This window comes from Ctenopharyngodon idella, chromosome 21 (assembly GCF_019924925.1).
Source record: "Ctenopharyngodon idella isolate HZGC_01 chromosome 21, HZGC01, whole genome shotgun sequence".
Classification (NCBI taxonomy): domain Eukaryota; kingdom Metazoa; phylum Chordata; class Actinopteri; order Cypriniformes; family Xenocyprididae; genus Ctenopharyngodon; species Ctenopharyngodon idella.
Genome location: NC_067240.1, coordinates 20,339,838 through 20,363,787, shown reverse-complemented (window position 1 = coordinate 20,363,787; position 23,950 = coordinate 20,339,838). Strand labels below are relative to the sequence as shown.

At 42.9% G+C, this 23,950-nt stretch overlaps 3 protein-coding genes across 3 annotated transcripts in view; 2 read left to right on the top strand and 1 right to left on the bottom strand.

Moving 5' to 3' along the window:
- slco2b1 (solute carrier organic anion transporter family, member 2B1) overlaps positions 1-23,950 on the bottom strand; it is a 207,573-nt gene that overhangs the window by 147,984 nt on the left and 35,639 nt on the right. The window lies entirely within an intron of this gene.
- On the top strand, positions 13,288-14,704 carry LOC127503364 (olfactory receptor 52D1-like). Its single transcript, XM_051877054.1, has one exon. It carries the CDS (start codon positions 13,739-13,741, stop codon positions 14,702-14,704), a length of 966 nt encoding a protein of 321 aa, XP_051733014.1. The 5' UTR covers positions 13,288-13,738.
- Positions 21,501-22,902, top strand: LOC127503362 (olfactory receptor 146-like). The gene has a single exon (XM_051877052.1). The coding sequence runs from the start codon at positions 21,904-21,906 to the stop codon at positions 22,900-22,902; it is 999 nt and encodes a 332-aa protein (XP_051733012.1). The 5' UTR covers positions 21,501-21,903.

Below are 23,950 nucleotides of genomic sequence, written 5' to 3'. Positions count from 1 at the left end.
CGAATTAGTAAATCGTGCGCACAATTTAGCCTACTATTTATTTTCCCTGTCATGTGTGGGGCTCTGTAAACAGAGGACGGTGGATACAAATTATCCAGCAACAGGCCTCCTCTGTACTTTCATTCAGCAACATTTCATTCATGCCACCGCAACAAACTCAGAGGATGAGAGATGAGGTGAATTTGAGGAATTTGATTTGTGGCTTCTTGCTTGAAGCTTGCTCTCTTGTTTGCCATCAAACAGTTGACCACTGCCGTGCGTGTATTATGTGTCCTGTCGCAAAATGCGGCGAAAACTCCCACATGACGTTAATAGTGTGATTAAGATGTGTACATATCTATAATGCACTCCGATAATGCGACTAAAATAGGAATGCTCCACCTGTCTTAATTCGATTTGTGTTTACTTCGAGTATGACTTTAGCCGGATTAAGATAATTAAAAATCGCTGTTTACATGGTAGTTTCTTAATCAGAGTATTGTCTTAATCGTGTTAATATCAGAATATTGTTGTCCATGTAAACGTACTGATTGAGTCTGTCTTGTGTCCATTTACTGTATAACTGACTGGTTTGGCTCGGCTACCAAATTAGACATCAGGAGACTACAGTCCGGACTACTGAGATGATAATTAGTGCCCCCCTGCCCACCCTCCAGGACCTGAACTCTTCCAAAGTGAGGAAAAGGGCAGGTAAAATCATCACAGACTCCACTCACCCCTGCCACAACCTATTTGAACTGTTGCCGTCTGGACAGCGCCTCAGATCACTGGGCACTAGAACATCTAGGCACAAGAACAGTTTCTTCCCACAGGCCATTTCCCTCTTGAACAGTTAATGCCTCCCAAAGCATATACCTACAAGTGCCATATTCCAACTCTTTAGTGCAATATCGTTGAATTCATTCAGGCCTATTTATTCATATTATTATTCACATATTATTTATTAATATAAATCTGTTCATAATCTGTAAATACAAAGTTCTGGCATGAAACTCTAATGGCAGGCTAATAGGTCCTTTAACTCAACCTGCTCATAATCACATCATTATCTATAGGACACAGATGATTGGCTCCTGCTGAATTAGTAGCCAATGAGCTTGCGTGCTCAATCTTTAAATACATGAGTTAGCATTTGCCTTAGCAGTGCAGCGTGCTTCAGAAATCATCTAAGATAAGTACATGGGTTTTATACTATCACTGTGCATTTGCGTAGTCTGCTCTATTGATTTCTATATCACATCAACAATCCTGTTTTAATGCTTAGAGAGACTTACTATGCATATTAGCAGCTAACGCATATGCAATGTTTTATAAGGATACAGAGACAAGCTTGCAGAACTTTAGTGGAAACAGGCTTCGCTTTTGTATTCGCACATCTAACGGAGCTACAGCAAGTATTCTGTACAGCAGCAGCGGCAGCAGCGCATAACAAATTCAGATAGCAATGTAGCGAATATCAATAATACAACGCAGCGGATGTTGCGGTTAAGACACTGTGCACTGTGTGCAGGCCTAACGTTACCTGTTGCTAATTTGAGTGAGATGAGTTTTGTGTCAGCAATGAGTTGATCATGCAATGTGAATATTATCATGAATTAAAATGCAAACAATGTTTTCATCTTATTTTACATACCAAGTATGCGAGCAGCTGTATTCGAATTTATATTCAGCATATATTAACTACAGGATGAACAGTCGATTTATGCAATGTCGGTATGTTACCGTCATCTTATTAATAGATTTCACGTAGAATGATATTTATCATTTCAACTTACTTAGAGTGTGCCAAGGCAGTTCTATGTATTCTCAAACGTAGCAGGAGTGCCTCATTTGATACCTCAATGCGTAATTTGTGTTATATTCTGTATTATCTGTGTTTGCGCTCTAGATAACATCAGGTGTTTTCTGTATGCGGCGTGTCTTGCAGCGGCAGGCAGTGTGGCTGATTCATGCTACACGCATTTGTTGATCTGAGCGGTGGCTGCATGTTTACTATCTGTCAGAAATCACTCTCTCTACTTAAAACGCTGAGGTATTCGTTTAACAACAGAAGTGTAAATAGGAGACACTTTGCAGTGTGGACAGCTCACTGATGTAGCGGCACTTTCTGAGTTCGCTACTGAGATGAGTGAACGGTTTTTGCACGCTCTTGTGGCCATATGCTTTCACTTGTGTTTATGCTGTGAGGACCGACAGTCGGTTGCACGCTGTAGAATTTAGTAAGTGATATTATGGGATTCACTTTTTGCCACTTATTGCCATTTAACAGGGGCTCACCTTATTTCCATTTGTCCAAATGACTTCACTTTTATAACAGGTAGTATACAGGGATTGACAATGACAATTATCAAACAATGCTACATCATTATACTATTTCTTTGCTCAGGTGGTTGTGGAGGGTTTCTTTTCTCATCTCTATTAGCCTGCAACGTGTTACCATTTGTTAAAGCCACACATAATGCTCAGACACACATAGTCATAGGCCACTAGAGTTAAGCCATTCGGCGTGGTAGCCCAGGCACACATAGCCATATTGTCCACTAGAGCTAAGCCATTCAGCATGGTAGCCCAGGCACACATAGCCATATTGTTCACTAGAGCTAAGCCATTCAGCGTGGTAGCCCAGGCACACATAGTCTAATAGGCCACTAGAGCCAATTCTCATGACCCAAAATTACTTAGATTAGTGGCATGTATACACTGGTATGTAGGCACATATGTAGCTAACACCACATTGGTAAGTTACCAGGGACACCCCTTTAAAAAGGGGGTACACTAGTTCACATAGAGCTACACTGCGAGATGCTTCACATGCCTTATATGCACCTCATGGCAGCCCACATTTCTAACGGCTAGATCTGCTGGGGGGAATGATGCGTAGGCAGATCTAGTCCGCCAAGACCAAGCATATGCCCCATTTCTCATACTCAAAACTAATGGGCCAGGCACACATAGCTAACATACACACGGTTCCTATGGCTCTTCGGAGCAGCAGCAGTACATACGTTTTGGCGGTAGATCTGCTGGGGGGTGAGGGTGAATCAACATCTTGACTTCTGCATTGATAGGGGATTTTCTGACATACAGTACACTTGGCTTGTATTGTTCAAATATCTTGTCACCTGCTCTGTTGGGGGGTAATTCATGTATGCTATATTGTACAGCAGCAGCATGCCTTACTTGCTCACAGCAGCTTGTCGTGTATGTATTGGCAGTAGCAAGTCCTGTACTTGCTCTGCAGTAGTAGCAGCAGCAGCAGCAGCAGCAATAATCAACAGAATCTTCAAATTCCAAATGTTTTCACCCCCCATCTATTAATGCATCATGTTTTTTTCTGAGGCATCAGTGAATGTTTCAAACTTTTTTAAAAGTTGTGTTTGAGTTCCTCAGTTGTCCTCAGTGTGAAAAGACGGATCTCAAAATCATTCAGTCACTGCTGTAAAGGGTTCAAATATGCAAAAAATGCTGGAAAACTGAAGAATCTGCAGGACCTGGAGATTTTTTCTGAAGAACCAAGCTCAGTATAACTGCTCAGGACAAACAAGGGACTCATGAACAACCATCACAAAACAAAAAAACAGTCATAGATCATCCAGGTAACCACACACAGTATTAAGAATCAATGGTTCACATACTTATGAATGGGGTTATTTTAATAAATTCAGCTATTTTTTTTGTCTTGTGGATTATATGTAAACATCTTTTATGTAAAATATCTTACTCAGGACAGTGCTAAATAAAAAATAACATGCATTTTGTATTATCTCCCTTATTTTGTTAAAATTATTAACATTTTCACAGATTCTGCAAGTGGTTCACATACTTTTTCTTGCCACTGTATATATAATGTTCATATATATATATATATGTCTTGTTATATTTTTATGTGTGCACTGGAAGCTTAACTTAAATTCCTTGTGAGCGCAAGCACGCTTGGCAATAAAGCTCTTTCTCATTTTGATTCTGATTCTAATGATGTAATGTGTTTGAGAACAGAAATGATGAGTAAACAAGATGGATGAAGTTTGCTACTTCTGTAAATATGTTTCCCTTTCGAAAGGGAACTCACACTGCGTCCTAGAAAACATATGGGGAAACGCCATCGCGTGACAGGTGTCTGAAGTGAAAGTCGAATCACGGTAATCCTATTGGCTGGCGACAGCCTATGACGTCATGCTAGTGCAACCAGACAGTATATAAGGGGCACCTAGAGAACATGTCGTCCTCTTTTCGTCTTCAGTGACTGTTTTGTCTGTTGCGATTGTTACAAGGTAAGAACCTTTTTGATCATGTCTGAGAAGCGTTTCAAGCGTTGTGCCGATCCGTGTCCGAGATATCTGACACCAGATGACACACACGACTTGTGCGTTTACTGCCTGGGTGAGGAGCACGTGCGTTCAGTTCTCGAGAGATCTGTTGTGAGCGTCTGCTTATGCGGATGCTCCGCTCTTGCCTGTCAATCTTCTCGAGGGGAGAGGGACAGGCATCTGCACTTGGCGGCTCTGGTCCTTCTCGTGCTGAGGCCGAGAGGAGACTCAAGTCGTGGGGCTCGCAGGTGGAACTCCCTCAAAAAAAAAAGTTTGAGAAAGGAGTTTCTCTTTCTTGCGATTCGGCAGCTCACAAGAGCGATCTGCTCGATGAGGATGCCATTTCTCTGGCATCCTCTGGTTCAGCAGACAGTGCTCTTTTGGCTTCAAGCCACACTGAAGAGCAGACGATGGTTGTTGAGGGCAGTGAGAGTGTTTCATCTGAGCCTGTGCGACCATCCTGCCCTGCGTATGTTGAGTTGTTGGACGTTATGGAGCGCGCCTTGGGCAGATTAAAACTGCCGTGGGTGCGTGCGGGAAGAGGCAGTTCGTGGCAGGCTAGATGAATGCTTTCTTTCCGGTCATACTCCTCCAACTCCCGTGAGCCTTCCATTCCTTCCCGATCTCCAATCTGAGATCGAGAAGGCATGGAAAAACCCTTATTCGGCCCGTATTCATCGGTCTGGGCATGTCGAAGGGATACGCGAGCACGGATATGTGGCGATGCCCCCTATCGACGAGACATTCGTGAACTATATCATTGGTGGTGGAGCTTCATCTTTGAAGGTTCCGGACCTGCCTGCTAGACCACTAAAAACAACTTCATGGTTGAATGGCAGGGCATACGCGGCTGCAGGTCAGGCTGGTGCTGCACTGCACACTATGGCAGTGCTTCAAGCATATCAGGCTGACCTGTTGAAAGATTTGGACCAGGGCCAGGGTCTTTCCCCTGCTGGAGTATGGCAGGCCATTTTTACATTCAACCTCTACTCTTTTTGGTCTTAGGTGAGCTTAGCAGGTCACTTCCCCGCTAAGGGAGATTTATTTATCTTGCAGTGACCGCTGCTCTCTGCTTTAGGCTGGTGGGGCTTTTATTTTGTTACGTTAGGAATTTTTGTTTTTGGGGCTAGGGCCCTGGAGCTCTTATGGAGGGCTGTTTTCACATCCTTGCTATTGCTTCCTCTCTATTGAGAGTTTTATTAGAAGCTCTTAGTGGGTGTTTTTCATTAGAACAGTTTTATAGTATGGCAAGCTATTTCATCATCTAGCTGCCTTTTACTTCTGAAACCTCCTAACTATGTCGAGTTTCAGTTTAGTTCTTTTTAATGTAGGCCATCTGGCCTCCGTTTCAGGTCCCTTCCCTTAGGTTGCAGTGATGCGGTTCTATTTGAACCTCCGCTCCCTTGAGCTCCAGTTCTTCATGACCTTTTTTGGGTAGTGGTTTTTGTTTTCTGGTTCAGTCGAGCTTTGTGTTTGTCCTAGCGTCAGCCTTTTCTGAGGCCGCCTTGACATTCCTGAGTGTGTTGGCCCTCTCTGTTATTTTGTTTGGAAGGCCTCCGCTCCCTAGAGCTCCGGGCTATTCTTAAGTGACCCAAAGCACACAAGTAGCTGGTCCGACTTCCTCCAGGCGGAGGACCTATGCACATAGGCTATGACAGGGCATAGTAAATGTAGCCTTCCTTATTCAGCCGAATAACAGACAGAAAATAACAGACCGTACCACATTTGAAGGCACCTTAGGCACATAGCCAGGTCTAGGGTGGAGAATGGCATTGACCCCACCAGGGGTGAACTCCAGGCAAAAGGAAGCAACAGAAAATGCCTGCAGGTCCCCAACTCTTTTGAGGAACATAATAGCGAGCAGGAAAGCCACTTTGAAAGATAGAAACTTTTCAGCCACCTCGTCAATGGGTTCGAAGGGTGCCAGGGATAACCCATCAAGAACCACTGCCAGGTCCCACGCGGGAACTGTGGTCTGGACGACAGGCCTCATCCTCCGAGCACCACGAAGGAAACGAGTAATAAACTGGTGCTTCCCCAAAGGGCCCTCATTTAAAAGGCGTGTGGAAGGCTGCTATAGCCGCCACATAGACCTTTAATGTGGACGGGGAAAGACCATCAGAGAAATGGCACTGGAGGAACTCCAGTACTGAAGCCACTGGGCAGTTAACTGGGTCTAACTGACGTTCCCTGCACCATAAAGTGAACACGTTCCACTTTAGGGCATAAAGTTTCCTTGTGGAAGGAGCTCTAGAGTTTAGAATGGTCTCAACAACCTCAGTTGAGAGATCAGTGCTTAGAAGCTGGTCCCCCTCAGGGGCCAGACCCATAGTTTCCATAGCTCTGGCCGGGGGTGATTAATCAGGCCCCCGGCTTGAGACCGCAGGTCCGGGCTGATAGGAATTTGCCAAGGAGTGCCTGCTAGGAGAGCTATGATGTCTGAAAACCACACTCGGGCCGGCCAGTATGGAGCTACTAGAAGTAGGCTGACCCGGTGCTGGTGGACCCTCTCTAGAACTCCTGGGAGCAGACAGATCGGGGGGAAAGCATATAGGCACCGCCTCGGCCATGCCTGAACCATAGCATCCAGTCCCAAAGGAGCTGGATGTGTGAGGGATAACCAGAGCGGGCAGTGGGTGTTCTCATGAGAGGTGAACAGATCCACCTCCGCTTGGCTGAACTTCTCCCAAATCTGCTCCCAACACAGGACCCTGGTATAGGAACCATGGTTTCTTCCACATGATCAAAGAACGAAGGCATCTGCGCATTACCCTGATCATCCGAAATAGATTTCCATCAACCTCCAAAGCTTTACAGTCCAAGCTCCTCCTGGGTCGACATTTCATTCAGTAACGTTAGGCAGTTTTGATTTACATGCTGTTTAATGTTTGATGATCGCGTTATTTTAAATTTGCGAAAGCAATCCGCAAGTTTCTCGGGGAGAACCCTCTGGTCCTGAGCCACCACTGCAGGGGTCTCATGTATAACAGGCCAAAAGGTATTATGTCGGACGCTGCTGCCAGAAGCCCCAGCACTCTTTGGATGTGCTTGACAGTGATAGTCTGGCCTAGCCTGATGTTGCTGACAGTGGTCAGAATGCTTTCTATACAAGAAGGAGACAGCTGTGCCCGCATCGTAACTGAATCCCACACTACTCCCAGAAATGTAGTTCAGTGCGCTTTTCTTGGCATTCAGCCTTAACCCTTTAAGACCTGAAGGCTTTTTTTGAGTTTTTTTTTTTTTTTTTTCTGAGCAACATACACAAAAGTAAAGACTCATAACTTCAAAACTGTAGCAAGGAGAGTCAAAAGGTAGGTATCATTTGATAGAACACTTTTTAAATTTTTAGAAAATATAAAATATATTACATTTGGACATTGTCATGCTGAGAAACTGCTGATAAAAGACAATATATATATATAATTTTTCTTTTCTTTTTTTTTTTTTTTATTTGACATGGAATAACTCAGGAAGACAGTAAGATCGGAGAAAAATTCTTTTTTGTTGATGCTCCCCTACATGTGAGCTGCATTTGGTTTAAATTTTGTGGTGATAGCATAAAGTAGAGTTGAATAAAGTGTTATTAATTTTTGCGCAGCTAGATGGCACCCACGGGCGGTAAACTCCGGTTTAGAGGCACTTCTCAGCACTCGTTAGGAGTTTTTCAAAAAGTTTAGATGCATTAAAAAGCTGAGTTTCTAAGCTTTAAGATGATACCTATTTTGTGTTATTCCACATTGGAAAACGAACACGGATCGGTCCAGGAACATTGGATACACACTGCATCCCGGAAAGATGAGAGACATGTTTTTAGCCAAGTATGTTACATCGTTCCGTGAGTAATATCTTGTGATCAACGCAATATATTGTGTTGATTTTAGATTCATTGTAATCGTGAGAATCTGCTTTAAATAATGATGCCATTTTCTATGATCTATGCATTTTTCATGAAGTTATGAGCATGTGAAATCTACATATTTGTAGTCAGTTAGCGGCTGTGCTGTTTTCGTTGTAAACGCGCAATACTCAGACTCAGAGGATGAAAACAACGCAACAGGAGCATGTTGGAGGCTTGATCTGAATGTGTAAAGTCTCTGATTTTGTATGCAAAAATAATTTTTGTGCTACCTATATGGCTTCAGTTTTTATGGGCTCTTAAAGAGAGACATGCAAACGGGAGCGCGGGCGCTCCATCCGGTCTTAAAGGGTTAAACCCAAGCACTCTATATGGCGGAGAACAACATCTCAATGTCGAATCGCTATCTCCTCTGACTGAGATAAGATGAGCCAATTGTCGATGTAACTGAGTATATGGATGCCCTGGAGTCTCAGAGGAGCCAGAGCCACATCCATACACCTTCACGAAGTAACCTTACTGTAACCTATCTCAACCGTACGCAGGACCCATGGAGATATATTTTGAAGCTTCCACATGCTCCACTAGAGGAATCAGTCTCTCGGGACTGACCTCGGGACTGACTTTACAGCTCTTTACAGCTGCCCTAGTACCAAACCTGACCCACAACACCGCTATGGAACTGTTGCTTGTTCTCATTTTCAGGAGCCTAAGCATGGTTCGCTGGATTTTTTGGCCCATATGTTGAGCATTCCAAAGATCTCAGATCCTTCTAAAAGAGAACTGATAGCATCTTTGCTGGTGGACTGAGTATGGTTTGCTTTCAGGTACATTTCACTAAAATGTTCATCGTGAATGCAAATCACTCTCCGGACATTTTTCTATTTGCTAATTCCAACTGGTTTAGTCATCAGATGCTTCTGTACAAATCTTAATCGTCATAGCTGCTGCTTCTGACAGATCTCTACAAATTGTTTGTTTGCGACACATATGTGCTAGCCACATCCAAATTGCAAGAGAAGAGCCTCTCGTGTTAATTTCATGTTAAGTCCACAAGACGATATTTATTGATCTTCTTAAACCACTGTGTGAATATTTCCATGCTGATGTCACCATTGCTTTGTGCAATAAATAAACATGATTCAAGGAAAACAATCCAAAATAAATGTGACTAATTATAATAATAATTTGTGATCTCCCCATTTTAGGCTGTATATACAAAACAGCATGAGTAAATCAGTGCTACCGCATTGTTCTATTTCTAAAGATGGACTGCTCAGTTCGGGCTAAGTAAACCGCATCGGCGCTACAAGCTGGCCGCATGCTGCGATGCTACAAAATTTTGGCTCGTGATTGGAATCTAAAAAGCTATTTTCATAATGCCATATTCTACACCACCAGCGCATAAATTTATAACAAACACATTTGACAAGACAGACAACAGCAGTACAACATCTAATGCTATGAAGAAATATACTTAAAGCGGCCTGTATCATCATTACTTTATATCTCACGTTACATTACCATTACATATGCAGCGTTCCCTTTCGAAAGGGCAGTTTGAGAGGGCGTGACCACTCACGCTGTTCGGCGGCTCGCGAGAGTGAGCTGCTGGGAGAAGATGCATTGTCTTCTGCATCCTCAGGTCCAGGTCCTCACTTCCAGCCGAGCAGGAGATGGCTGAAGAGGACAAACAGAGTGAGTTCACTGAATCCTCTCAGTCACCCTGTCCCGCGTACGCTGAGCTGTTAGAGATTATGGAACACGCTGCCGGTAGACTACTAACTTTTTTAGGCCTAATAAGGGTGAAAGACCTTCACGTTTTCCATGGTGTTAGGTCGCCACCCTGTGGCCGCAGGTCGAACTGTTTTAGGTCTGGTTACTATTTAAATACTAAAGTGTTTCTTTTAGGCCACTGTTCCCTGTGTAGGGTTTGTGGAAGGAATATGGGTATGTGTCAATGCTTCCGGCTGATTATTATAATAATAATAATAATAATAAAATGTTATTACTCAGCACTTTTCTTGCAAAAAATAATTAAGGGAGCGGACATTGACACTGAAAGTTCAGACTCTGCCATCTAAGCCTCTTATCTCACTTAGATGGCAGGGCATACACAGCAGCGGGTCAAGCTGGTGCTGCTCTGCACACAATGGCTGTGTGGCAGACGCACCAGGCTGAACTGCTGAGTGACTTAGACCAGCGGCATTCAAGACATGCATGCTGCTAGGTCTGAGTCCTCAACCAGACAGGTTGGGCCTCACCCGTCTCGACCCGAGGGCCGTGGACGGGACCAGAAGGCTCCGTTCTTCAACCCCAGGCGCTTCTTACATCAGGCCTGTGGCTGTTGGTCTGTCTTTGGCTTTGACAGTGAGAAGATCCTTTCAAGCTTGTAAGGGTGGAGAACACCATGTTTCTATGGTGGAGGTCGCCATCCTGTGGACGCAGGTGGAACGGTTACCAGGTCTTGTATCTATTTGAAATACTAATGTATTTCTTTAGACCACTGTTGCCTGTGTAGGATGTGCTTGGGCATTCATATAAATTAGGAAGGAAGTTTTATTTTATTTTATCTTTGTAAAAATATAATAATTTAGGGCCCTGAAGTCCCTGCAGGTTGGCTAGAACGATTTTTTAAAAAGAGATATAAAAGATATATATACATAGATGCATATATGTTTCAAGAGTCTTTGCTGGTCTTGCCGGTTGCCAATAAATAAAAATAATATGGGCTCTCTGGCGAGACCGCTGTTAGACAAGCAGGCCTTAACTGGCTTCTTGCGAGTGAGTCCCCAGTAGTGTGCTAGCAGCAAGACTTGCCGCTGGTTGTGGCCTCAGTAGGCCCCTGCAGGCGAGTCCCCTATGGGTATTTAGAGCCATGTCTTGCCATCAGGTTGTTGGCCTTAGACGGGTCTCCCTGGAGATGTGCTCCATCAATGTTGCTGCATTTAGCCGTGTTGAACTGGCTGCCAGGTAGCTGGCCCTATCGGGCCACCTTGGAGGTTAGTTCCCAGCAGTATGGGTTCTCTGGTAGAAGCGCGTAGGTTTGCTTTCAGATAGTAGGCCTTAGCAGGCCTCTCTATGGTGAGTCCCCAGCAATGTGGGTAACTGGCAGCAAAAAAAAAAAAAAAAGAGAAGCTTTTGTCAGCTAGCGCGAGTCTGCCATTAGATGGATGGCCCTAGCTGGCTTCCCTGTGTATTAGCAGGCCTTCCTGTAGGTGAACCTCAGGGTTGCAGGCCTTTGGACAGCTAGCTAGACTTGCTATCATGTAGTTGGCCCTAACAGGCCTCCCTGCATATTAGCAGGCCTCCATGTGGGCAAGCCCAAGTGTTGCAGGCCTCAGACAACTAGCTATCAGTTTGTTGGCCTTTACAGGCCTCCCTGAGGACCAGCCCTCGTTAAGTGGGTGCATGGCAGCTAGCATCAACCTTTTTCAACCAGTGTGTTTGAGGTGGGTGACCTTAGGGTCCCCTGGAACTGAAATTCCCACGATGCGGGTATTTTCTCTACCAGTTAAGACTTGATACCAGGTAGTTGGCCGCTGTAAGCCACCCTGATGCGAGTCCCCTGCGGTTGGGTATCGGTCAGCAAGGTCTTATTGTTAGTGGGTGTCACGAGCTGATAGCCGTTTTCATCTAGAGTAGTAGGCCCAAGTGGGCCTCCTCAGGGTATGTTGCCGCATGTTTGTAAAAAGGGTGCATTTCTGAAGTACTCTGCTTGCTGGCAATGTGATGGCTGGCCTTTTAATCTGGCCTTCCTGAGACTGCACGTTATTACATGTCGCTGACTTGGCTAATTCTGTTCACCTTCGTCTGCTCTCTTCCTTTCCTCTGCAATTGCAGGAGGAATTAAATCCTTTAAGTCTTCTTTACTTATATTGCTGAACTACTCTTAGTTGACTGCCCAGCTTGCTGTCCTTGTAAATATCTTTTTGGGGGTTTAACTCGGAGCTCAAGCCGAGCCTCGGGTTTGAGCCTCCTTCAAGGACAGCAAGCCAAGTTTGTTTTACTATTAACCATTCAGACTGAATGGGCAGGTGAACTCGTAAAATGTAGTTCAAAACATAGGTTCGGGAGGAGCCTGAACATTCAGTCCTGTCAATCATCATTACGAGCGTATATAAGCAGCAGTCACTGCGTCATCCCAGCGACAATTCTTCCAGCATCCCTCCTCCTCCCCATCTCCTCCTCTATTTCTCTTATTCTCCCTCTACGCAGTACTGTTATAGGGAGGGTTTAACTCGGAGCTCAAGCAGAGCCTCAGGTTCGAGCCTCCTTCGAGGACAGCAAGCCAAGTTTGTTTTACCATTAACCATTCAGACTGAATGGGCAGGCGAACTCGTGAATTGTATTTACCCTGTAACTACATGAAATGAGAGTAACAAGCACCACTTTAATTTACAGCCTGCAATGTCACACTTTACCCTGTAACTACATGAAACAAGAGGGTAACAAGCAATATTTTAATTTACAGTTACATTTTTTTCTTAAGTTGGATATGGAAGGCGGTCTGGCTGAAGCTAGATATTTTACCCCCCTCCCCACCACCACCCATCACCATGCCCCTCTGGACCACCAGAACTTTTTTTCCCCATTTCTTTCCACTGATGGCCTAGGAGGAGTTCGGAAAGGAGGTTTTTCAGAAACTTTGTAGATGGAAATTAATATATACATATTATAGGACTTGACTCAAGGATTTAGGAGAATAAAGAATTTTGTTTCAAGCCATTACAGCACCACCTAGTGTTGTACAGATTTGTGACTAAGTAGCAGTGCACATGTGGGACCATACTGCCAAGTTTGGAATCTTTACCATTTATGTTCTCTGATGCCTATACTCTTTTAAGATATAGAGAAAAAAGAAGGGGAATTTAATCAGTACAAACAAAATGGAATTCCAGCTCCTTCAGAGCTTGGATCCCTAAACATCTTTACAGCACATTACAGTACAAGCAAACCTGATCAGTAGTCCACCAATTACAACAAAAGAGAATTGTTTTGCACTCTTGGGGTATGACATCAAAACAGTTTTTGTGTGACACACATATAAAATGGTCAAGTCAACTCCTCCGAAACACATGAAGGTTTTGCTATTGAATCTCATGATCACCAAGTTACAGGGAATGCAACCGCTGTGTGCAATTATATATTAAACTGAAGTGATAACTATTTATCTGTCATCTATCTTGGTAAGTATATATGCATGAGTGGTGTAAACAATTCAGGGTGGTTTTATATTTCATTATCAGCAACTATCAAATATTTCATACCTTCTGCTGTGCATGAAAGTTTATAAGAATTATTGGGATAAGAAAATATTGTTCTTTTTGGAAGATTACAATATGAAGATTTTTTTTTTTTTTTTTTTTTTTTTTTTTTTGGACAGTGTTACTTCTGTTGTTCTTTAGTACTTTGATATTACATGTTGTATGTGCTGCATTAAGTTCTGTTCTGACTCTATCTGGGCTGTGTTTCATAAAAGCACAATAACCTTAAGTTGATACTACAATCTATTGTCTCCACAATCTACTTAGGCTTATACAATGCTATTTGGAAAACACAGCCCTGTACTGTAATGTATGTTTTGTTTAGGTCACAGATGGACAACCTGACATTCAGATACAGCATACTCCTAATGGAAGGACTACAAATTACACATCTGTCCAATCATCTTGCATTCATGCTTTTTTTGCTTGCTTACATATTTATTATAGTCTCTAACATTGGGATTTTGATTCAGATCTCAGTGGAAAAAAGGTTACATCAACCTATGCACATTCTTTTCTGCAATTTGCCACTGAATGATTTATTAGGGACAACTGTTCTTTTGCCACGCTTGATGAGTCAAATTTCAACAGACCCCTCTGAGCGCTACATCACATATGTGGAGTGCGCTATGCAAGCTTTTATTGGACATGTATATGGGACAGCATCCCACACTATTCTAATGATCATGGCCTTTGACAGATATGTGGCCATTTGCAATCCATTGCGATACCCAACTATAATGAGCAATAATATGGTGGTTAAACTGTCGGCAGGAGCTTGGGGTGCTGCAGTAGTGCTGGTGGGAATTCTGATCGGCCTCAGTGTGCGTCTGTCTCACTGCAGATCTGTGATTCAAAATCTGTTTTGTGACAACGCTTCACTATTTAAACTGTCCTGTGAAAATACAATGATTAATAATGTATATGGATTAACTTTTACTGTGGTTTTACTAACATCCTCATTGGGGAGTGTGGTATTTACATATCTCAGAATAGTGATGGTATGCTTCAAAAGCAAAAACAAAGCAACCAACAGCAAAGCAATAAAAACCTGCAGTGCTCACCTGGCTGTTTATATAATCATGATGGTTTCTGGATTCACCATAATTTTTCTTCATCGTTTCTCTGCATCCTCTGAAAGTAGACATTTACCTAGTATAATGTTCCATGTTATTCCACCAAGCTTGAATCCCATAATATATGGTTTGCAAGCAAAGGAAATCAGACAGAGACTGTTTAAACTTTTTTATAAAAGTAAAGTTAACTCAATGTGATTTTTGTTACATTACAAATATTTTGTTATATTATAAATTTTCTTTGACTGCTAATGATAAAGTTTAAATGATAAATATACATTGGTCTGCATTTCATTTTAAACATTACTTGTGTGAATAGCCTACTGTATACAACATTATATGCATGGGAGGCATCAGCTAAAAACCTTGTGATAAATGTGAAAAGTGGAACTTTAAAATATGTACTAATAATAACACCCTACTTCAGGTCAGAGGTGAAGAAATCATAAATAAAATATGAACCATGAAGGGGCATGTTTGAATTAGCAATTAATGGCTGGGACAAACCAAGTCGCCTCACGTCAGCTGCATCGGGGAAAAAATATGTGCTTGAACACACCGAAAGAACTTCAGTCGACTGTCAACTAGCATGCGCGTTCTGCGCCTGAGTATAAAGGATATAACTGTCTATTTAAGCAGATATACAGTATCTCACAGAAGTAAGTACACCCCTCACATTGTTGTAAATATTTTATTATATCTTTTCATGTGACAACACTCAAGAAATTACACTTTGCTACAATGTAACGTAGTAAGTGTACAGCTTGTATAACAGTGTAAATTTCAACACACAGCCATTAATGTCTGAACCACTGGCCACAAAAGTGAGTACACCCCTAAGTAAAAATGTCCAAATTAGGCCCAATTAGCCATTTTCTCTCCCCGGTGTCATGTTACTCATTAGTGTTACAAGGTCTTAGGTGTGAATGGGAAGCAGGTGTGTTAAATTTGGTGTTATCGCTCTCACTCTCTCATACTGGTCGGTGGAAGTTCAACATGGCACCTCATGGCAAAGAACTCTCTGAGGATCTGAAAAAAAGAATTGTTGCTCTACATAAAGATGGCGTAGGCTATAAGAAGATTGCCAAGACCCTGAAACTGAGCTGCAGCACGGTGGCCAAGACCATACAGCAGTTTAAGAGGACAGGTTCCACTCAGAACAGGCCTCGCCATGGTCGACCAAAGAAGTTGAGTGCACGTGCTCAGCGTCATATCCAGAGGTTGTGTTTGGGAAATAGACGTATGAGTGCTGTCAGCATTGCTGCAGAGGTTGAAGGGGTGGGGGATCAGCCTGTCAGTGCTCAGACTATACGCGGCACACTGCATCAAATTGGTCTGTATGGCTGTCATCCCAGAAGGAAGCCTCTTCTAAAGATGATGCACAAGAAAGCCCGCAAACAGTTTGCTGAAGACAAGCAGACTAAGGACATGGATTACTGGAACCATGTCCTGTGGTCTGATGAGACCAAGATGAACTTATTTGGTTCAGATGGTGTCAAGCGTGTGTGGCAGCAACCAGGTGAGGAATACAAAGACAAGTGTGTCTTGCCTACAGTCAAGCATAGTGGTGGGAGGGTCATGGTCTGGGGCTGCATGAGTGCTGCCGGCATTGGGGAGCTACAGTTCATTGAGGGAACCATGAATGCCAACATGTACTGTGACATACTGAAGCAGAGCATGATCCCCTCCCTTCGGATACTGGGCCGCAGGGCAGTATTCCAACATGATAACGACCCCAAACACACCTCCAATACGACCATTGCCTTGCTAAAGAAGCTGAGGGTACCTAAACCCTATTGAGCATCTGTGGGGCATCCTCAGACAGAAGGTGGAGGAGCGCAAGGTCTCTAACATCCACCAGCTCCATGATGTCGTCATAGAGGAGTGGAAGAGGACTCCAGTGGCAACCTGTGAAGCTCTGGTGAACTCCATGCTCAAGATGGTTAAAGCAGTGCTAGATAATAATGGTGCTCACACAAAATATTGAAACTTTGGACACAGTTTTGACATTTTCACTTAGGGGTGTACTCACTTTTGTGGCCAGCGGTTTAGACATTAATGGCTGTGTGTTGAGTTATTTTGAGGGGACAACAAATTTATACTGTTATACAAGCTGTACACTCACTACTTTACATTGTAGCAAAGTGTAATTTCTTCAGTGTTGTCACATGAAAAGATATAATAAAATATTTACAACAATGTGAGGGGTGTACTCACTTCTGTGAGATACTGTATTTGTCTATATTAGTCATTCAAAAAGGGAAAGCGAAACTAAAACTGCATGTATACAAACCATAAACAAAGCAGCGCTTGCTTACCGTTTTGAGTATCAATCATGCCGATCACGTTCTTTATTCCACTCCGCTCATGTTATTATGAAAATATTTGAGTGCTCAGGTAAGATGATGTAAAATTAGGACAACCTTCTGTCAGTGCCGTCATGACTTATTTGCTTGCTTTCATAACTTTTGCTTAAATTCTCGTGAACTGATTCGCTTGCTATACTGAACAGCCAATCAGAGTTCTCTTTCTCTCCAATGGCCCGACGGCAATTCAACATGTCGAATCGGACAAAAAAAAACAGACGAGGACCAACTTCAGCCGACGGTGCGGAACACACTGAGAAAACTTAGTCGGTCGACGCACAAAAACTGCCCGACGACCGACCATCGGCTCGGTGTGTTCCGGGCTTAAGGAAAACATGATGCCAAATAAAAAAAAGAAAATCATTCAGCAAATCACACAAAATGTGTCAGGTTACGCATGTAACCATGGTTCCCTGAGAATAGGGAATGAGATGCTGCATCTCCTAGGGGTCGCTAAGGAGGATGCCTCTGGCATGCCAGGTGTCTGGAGCGTGAGTCTAAACACGACAATAAACTTGACATTGGTATGCGGCAGCCAATGACGTCATCACTGGTGCGACAGAAAAGGGCATCTGTGAATAAAGTTATCCACTTCTTGTCTGAAGGAGACCGGAGCAGGAATGCCTCAACCATGGCAAAGGAACGCAGCGTCTCGTTCCCTATTCTCAGGGAACCATGGTTACATGCGTAACCTGAGACGTTCCCTTTCTAAAGGGAACTCGCGCTGCGTCCCCTAGGCGTCGCTATGGGGAACGGAATACCCATGCTGCCATGCTGAAGGGATGAGCGCCTTATTGGCTGAGCTAAGTCAAAGACTCAAAGAGGCTTCATCCATAAGGCGCACCAGCGACAATCATGGGTCAGAGCTTCTCAAGAACGGAGGCCTCAAAAGGATGACTCTAAAAAGAGGAAGCCTAACTTCATACTTAGTGAGCCTCTTGGAAGCTGGCCTGAGAGCCTAAAATACTCAGCTTCCCTAAAAGCAGCCCAGGAGAGTGGAGGCTTCAACAAGAGGCCTGGCAACACTCTAACCCAAGGGAAATGACGGGCTGAGTCAGCTGTCCCACAAAGCTCCTCAGAGTGGAGGCCTAACAACGTTCACACACTGGACATCTTGTGAGGAGGCTTGCAGAGAGCCTTCAACTCAAAACTGCTATCTTAGCGGAACTCTTAGAGAGCAGACGCTTCAATAAAGAAAACTCTCAAATGAAAGGAGGCCTGACAATGCTCATATTAACCAAGGAGGCTCAAGAGAGAGCCTGACGACTTAGCAAATGATAGCCGAGCTCTCAGAGCTTCTCAAGAACGGAGGCCTCAAAAGGATGACTCTAAAAAGAGGAAGCCTAACTTCATACTTAGTGAGCCTCTTGGAAGCTGGCCCGAGAGCCTAAAATACTCAGCTTCCCTAAAAGCAGCCCAGGAGAGTGGAGGCTTCAACAAGAGGCCTGGCAACACTCTAATCCAAGGGAAATGACAGGGTTGAGTCAGCTGTCCCACAAAGCTCCTCAGAGTGGAGGCCTATAGAATGCCTCTCAGATTGAGAGGAGGCCTAGCAACACTTTAAGTGCCCAAGGAGACTCCAAGAGAGCCTAACTACCAAGCATACTATCCTACCGCTTAGCCGAGCTCTAGGAGCGGAGGCCTAGAAAACAACTCTCTAAATCGAGAGGAGGCCTAACAACATCACACACACCAGATTTCTGCAAGGAGGCTCAAAGAGAGCCTACAACCCGCAAATGTTATCCCGGCGGAGCTCTAGAGAGTGGAGGCCTCAAGAAAGATAACTCTCTAAAAAGAGAGGAGGCCTGACGATGCGCACATTAGCCAAGGAGGCTCACAGAGAGCCTGACGACTTGGCAAATAATAGTCGCGCCCTAGGAGCAGAGGCCTCAGCATAACAACTCTCCTATCGAGAAGAGGCCTAACGACGTTCCACATTAGGGTATCTTGCGAGGAGGCTCACAGAAAGCCATCGACTCGTAATTGTTATCTTGGTGGAGCTCTAAAAAGTGGAGACCTCAATCAAGATAACTCTTTCAAATGAAGGAGGCCTAACAACATTCACACACTGGACATCTTGTGAGGAGGCTTGCAGAGAGCCTTCAACTCAAAACTGCTATCTTAGTGGAACTCTTAGAGAGCAGACGCTTCAATAAAGAAAACTCTCAAATGAAAGGAGGCCTGACAACGCTCATATTAACCAAGGAGGCTCAAGAGAGAGCCTGACGACTTAGCAAATGATAGCCGAGCTCTATGAGCGGAGGTCTCAACGTAGCGACTCTCTTAAGGAGAGGAGTCCTAACAATGCTCTACATATATGATATCTTGCAAGGAGGCTCACAGAGAGCCTACAACTCACAGCTGTTATAATGGCGGAGCTCAAGTGAGTGGAGGCCTCAATAAAGATAACTCTCTGAGCGAGATTTTTAAGCAAATTTAAGCAAATAAAAGCTGATCTCCAGGATCGGAGGCCTCAGCATAATGACTCTCTTATCAAGAGGAGGCCTAACAACGTTCCACACTTAGAACATTCAATTCAATTCAATTCACATTTATTTGTATAGCGCTTTTCACAATACATATCGTTTCAAAGCAGCTTTACAGAGAATGCATGTCAACATTACAATTTGGAGAATGCAGTTAGCTAATAATGTAATAATTTAGGCAATTCATTTACAATCACTGTTAGCAATTTAATTGAAGGTAGAAGCAAAGAGCTCCTGGAAAAATGAATTACATATTAACAATAATTAGGATATATAGAAATTTGTGAATGTGCGTGTTGATCCAGATGTTGCAAGGAGGCTCACAGGAAGCCTACAACTCACAGCTGTTATCAGGAAGGCCTCAATAAAGAGAGCGAAGGCCTCAATAAAGATAACCCTCTCAGCGAGAGGAGGCCTGACGACGCTCAAATTTAGCCAAGGAGGCTCACGTAGAGTCTGACAAGTGCTAAATAAGCTTAACAACTCAGCATCACCAGCAGGTGGAGCTCTGCAGATGGGGGCCTTAAAACATTGGCCTAACAACTTCAAAAAACACAGAAAACTAGTTACTGAAAAATACAAGTAAAGATACCGCTTTCTGAATGAAGCTCAAGGAAGCGGAAGAAACCCTGTTAAAACAAAATAGTCACAAAGGAGGCTCACAGAGAGCCTACTACTCAGTAAACTATCTGGCATCAAACAGAGCATTCACAACTAGCCACTAATGCCGAACCATCAGAAAGGCAGATGTAAAAGTAAACAAACTGCCAAAAACATCATGGGACCAGCTTCAGGGCCAGATGTAAAAACTGTGTGATAGCCCCTCCTGGCTCCCACATCCCCTCAACATCAGCATAATTTGCATCCTTTAAGTCTTCTTTACTTATATTGCTGAACTACTCTTAGTTGACTGCCCAGCTTGCTGTCCTTGTAAATATCTTTTTGGGGGTTTAACTCGGAGCTCAAGCCGAGCCTCGGGTTTGAGCCTCCTTTGAGGACAGCAAGCCAAGTTTGTTTTACCATTAACCATTCAGACTGAATGGGCAGGCGAACTCGTAAAATGTAGTTCAAAACATAGGTTCGGGAGGAGCCTGAACATTCAGTCCTGTCAATCATCATTACGAGCGTATATAAGCAGCAGTCACTGCGTCATCCCAGCGACAATTCTTCCAGCATCCCTCCTCCTCCCCATCTCCTCCTCTATTTCTCTTATTCTCCCTCTACGCAGTACTGTTATAGGGGGGGTTTAACTCGGAGCTCAAGCTGAGCCTCAGGTTCGAGCCTCCTTCGAGGACAGCAAGCCAAGTTTGTTTTACCATTAACCATTCAGACTGAATGGGCAGGCGAACTCGTGAATTGTATTTACCCTGTAACTACATGAAATGAGAGTAACAAGCACCACTTTAATTTACAGCCTGCAATGTCACACTTTACCCTGTAACTACATGAAACAAGAGGGTAACAAGCAATATTTTAATTTACAGTTATATTTTTTTCTTAAGTTGGATATGGAAGGCGGTCTGGCTGAAGCTAGATATTTTACCCCCCTCCCCACCACCACCCATCACCATGCCCCTCTGGACCACCAGAACTTTTTTTCCCCATTTCTTTCCACTGATGGCCTAGGAGGAGTTCGGAAAGGAGGTTTTTCAGAAACTTTGTAGATGGAAATTAATATATACATATTATAGGACTTGACTCAAGGATTTAGGAGAATAAAGAATTTTGTTTCAAGCCATTACAGCACCACCTAGTGTTGTACAGATTTGTGACTAAGTAGCAGTGCACATGTGGGACCATACTGCCAAGTTTGGAATCTTTACCATTTATGTTCTCTGATGCCTATACTCTTTTAAGATATAGAGAAAAAAGAAGGGGAATCTAATCAGTACAAACAAAATGGAATTCCAGCTCCTTCAGAGCTTGGATCCCTAAACATCTTTACAGCACATTACAGTACAAGCAAACCTGATCAGTAGTCCACCAATTACAACAAGAGAGAATTGTTTTGCACTCTTGGGGTATGACAACAAAACAGTTTTTGTGTGACACACATATAAAATGGTCAAGTCAACTCCTCCGAAACACATGAAGGTTTTGCTATTGAATCTCATGATCACCAAGTTACAGGGAATGCAACCGCTGTGTGCAATTATATATTAAACTGAAGTGATAACTATTTATTTATCTGTCATCTATCTTGGTAAGTATATATGCATGAGTGGTGTAAACAATTCAGGGTGGTTTTATATTTCATTATCAGCAACTATCAAATATTTCATACCTTCTGCTGTGGATGAAAGTTTATAAGAATTATTGGGATAAGAAAATATTGTTCTTTTTGGAAGATTACAATATGAAGATTTTTTTTTTTTTTTTTTTGGACAGTGTTACTTCTGTTCTTCTTTAGTACTTTGATATTACATGTTGTATGTGCTGCATTAAGTTCTGTTCTGACTCTATCTGGGCTGTGTTTCATAAAAGCACAATAAGCTTAAGTTGATACCACAATCTATTGTCTCCACGATCTACTTAGGCTTATACAATGCTTTTTTGGAAAACACAGCCCTGTACTGTAATGTATGTTTTGTTTAGGTCACAGATGGACAACCTGACATTCAGATACAGCATACTCCTAATGGAAGGACTACAAATTACACATCTGTCCAATCATCTTGCATTCATGCTTTTTTTGCTTGCTTACATATTTATTATAGTCTCTAACATTGGGATTTTGATTCAGATCTCAGTGGAAAAAAGGTTACATCAACCTATGCACATTCTTTTCTGCAATTTGCCACTGAATGATTTATTAGGGACAACTGTTCTTTTGCCACGCTTGATGAGTCATATTTCAACAGACCCCTCTGAGCGCTACATCACATATGTGGAGTGCGTTATGCAAGCTTTTATTGGACATGTATATGGGACAGCATCCCACACTATTCTAATGATCATGGCCTTTGACAGATATGTGGCCATTTGCAATCCATTGCGATACCCAACTATAATGAGCAATAATATGGTGGTTAAACTGTCGGCAGGAGCTTGGGGTGCTGCAGTAGTGCTGGTGGGAATTCTGATCGGCCTCAGTGTGCGTCTGTCTCACTGCAGATCTGTGATTCAAAATCTGTTTTGTGACAACGCTTCACTATTTAAACTGTCCTGTGAAAATACAATGATTAATAATGTATATGGATTAACTTTTACTGTGGTTTTACTAACATCCTCATTGGGGAGTGTGGTATTTACATATCTCAGAATAGTGATGGTATGCTTCAAAAGCAAAAACAAAGCAACCAACAGCAAAGCAATAAAAACCTGCAGTGCTCACCTGGCTGTTTATATAATCATGATGGTTTCTGGATTCACCATAATTTTTCTTCATCGTTTCTCTGCATCCTCTGAAAGTAGACATTTACCTAGTATAATGTTCCATGTTATTCCACCAAGCTTGAATCCCATAATATATGGTTTGCAAGCAAAGGAAATCAGACAGAGACTGTTTAAACTTTTTTATAAAAGTAAAGTTAACTCAATGTGATTTTTGTTACATTACAAATATTTTGTTATATTATAAATTTTCTTTGACTGCTAATGATAAAGTTTAAATGATAAATATACATTGGTCTGCATTTCATTTTAAACATTACTTGTGTGAATAGCCTACTGCATATAACATTATATGCATGGGAGGCATCAGCTAAAAACCTTGTGATAAATGTGAAAAGTGGAACTTTAAAATATGTACTAATAATAACACCCTACTTCAGGTCAGAGGTGAAGAAATCATAAATAAAATATGAACCATGAAGGGGCATGTTTGAATTAGCAATTAATGGCTGGGACAAACCAAGTCGCCTCGCGTCAGCTGCATCGGGGAAAAAATATGTGCTTGAACACACCGAAAGAACTTCAGTCGACTGTCAACTAGCATGCACGTTCTGCGCCTGAGTATAAAGGATATAACTGTCTATTTAAGCAGATATACAGTATCTCACAGAAGTAAGTACACCCCTCACATTGTTGTAAATATTTTATTATATCTTTTCATGTGACAACACTCAAGAAATTACACTTTGCTACAATGTAACGTAGTAAGTGTACAGCTTGTATAACAGTGTAAATTTCAACACACAGCCATTAATGTCTAAACCGCTGGCCACAAAAGTGAGTACACCCCTAAGTGAAAATGTCCAAATTGGGCCCAATTAGCCATTTTCTCTCCCCGGTGTCATGTGACTCATTAGTGTTGCAAGGTCTTAGGTGTGAATGGGAAGCAGGTGTGTTAAATTTGGTGTTATCGCTCTCACTCTCTCATACTGGTCGGTGGAAGTTCAACATGGCACCTCATGGCAAAGAACTCTCTGAGGATCTGAAAAAAAGAATTGTTGCTCTACATAAAGATGTTGTAGGCTATAAGAAGATTGCCAAGACCCTGAAACTGAACTGCAGCACGGTGGCCAAGACCATACAGCAGTTTAAGAGGACAGGTTCCACTCAGAACAGGCCTCGCCATGGTCGACCAAAGAAGTTGAGTGCACGTGCTCAGCGTCATATCCAGAGGTTGTGTTTGGGAAATAGACGTATGA

Coding starts and splice junctions, on each gene's coding strand:
- LOC127503364 (XM_051877054.1), top strand. CDS start 13,739: ATGTATGTTTTGTTTAGGTCACAGATGGACAACCTGACATTCAGATAC.
- LOC127503362 (XM_051877052.1), top strand. CDS start 21,904: ATGCTTTTTTGGAAAACACAGCCCTGTACTGTAATGTATGTTTTGTTT.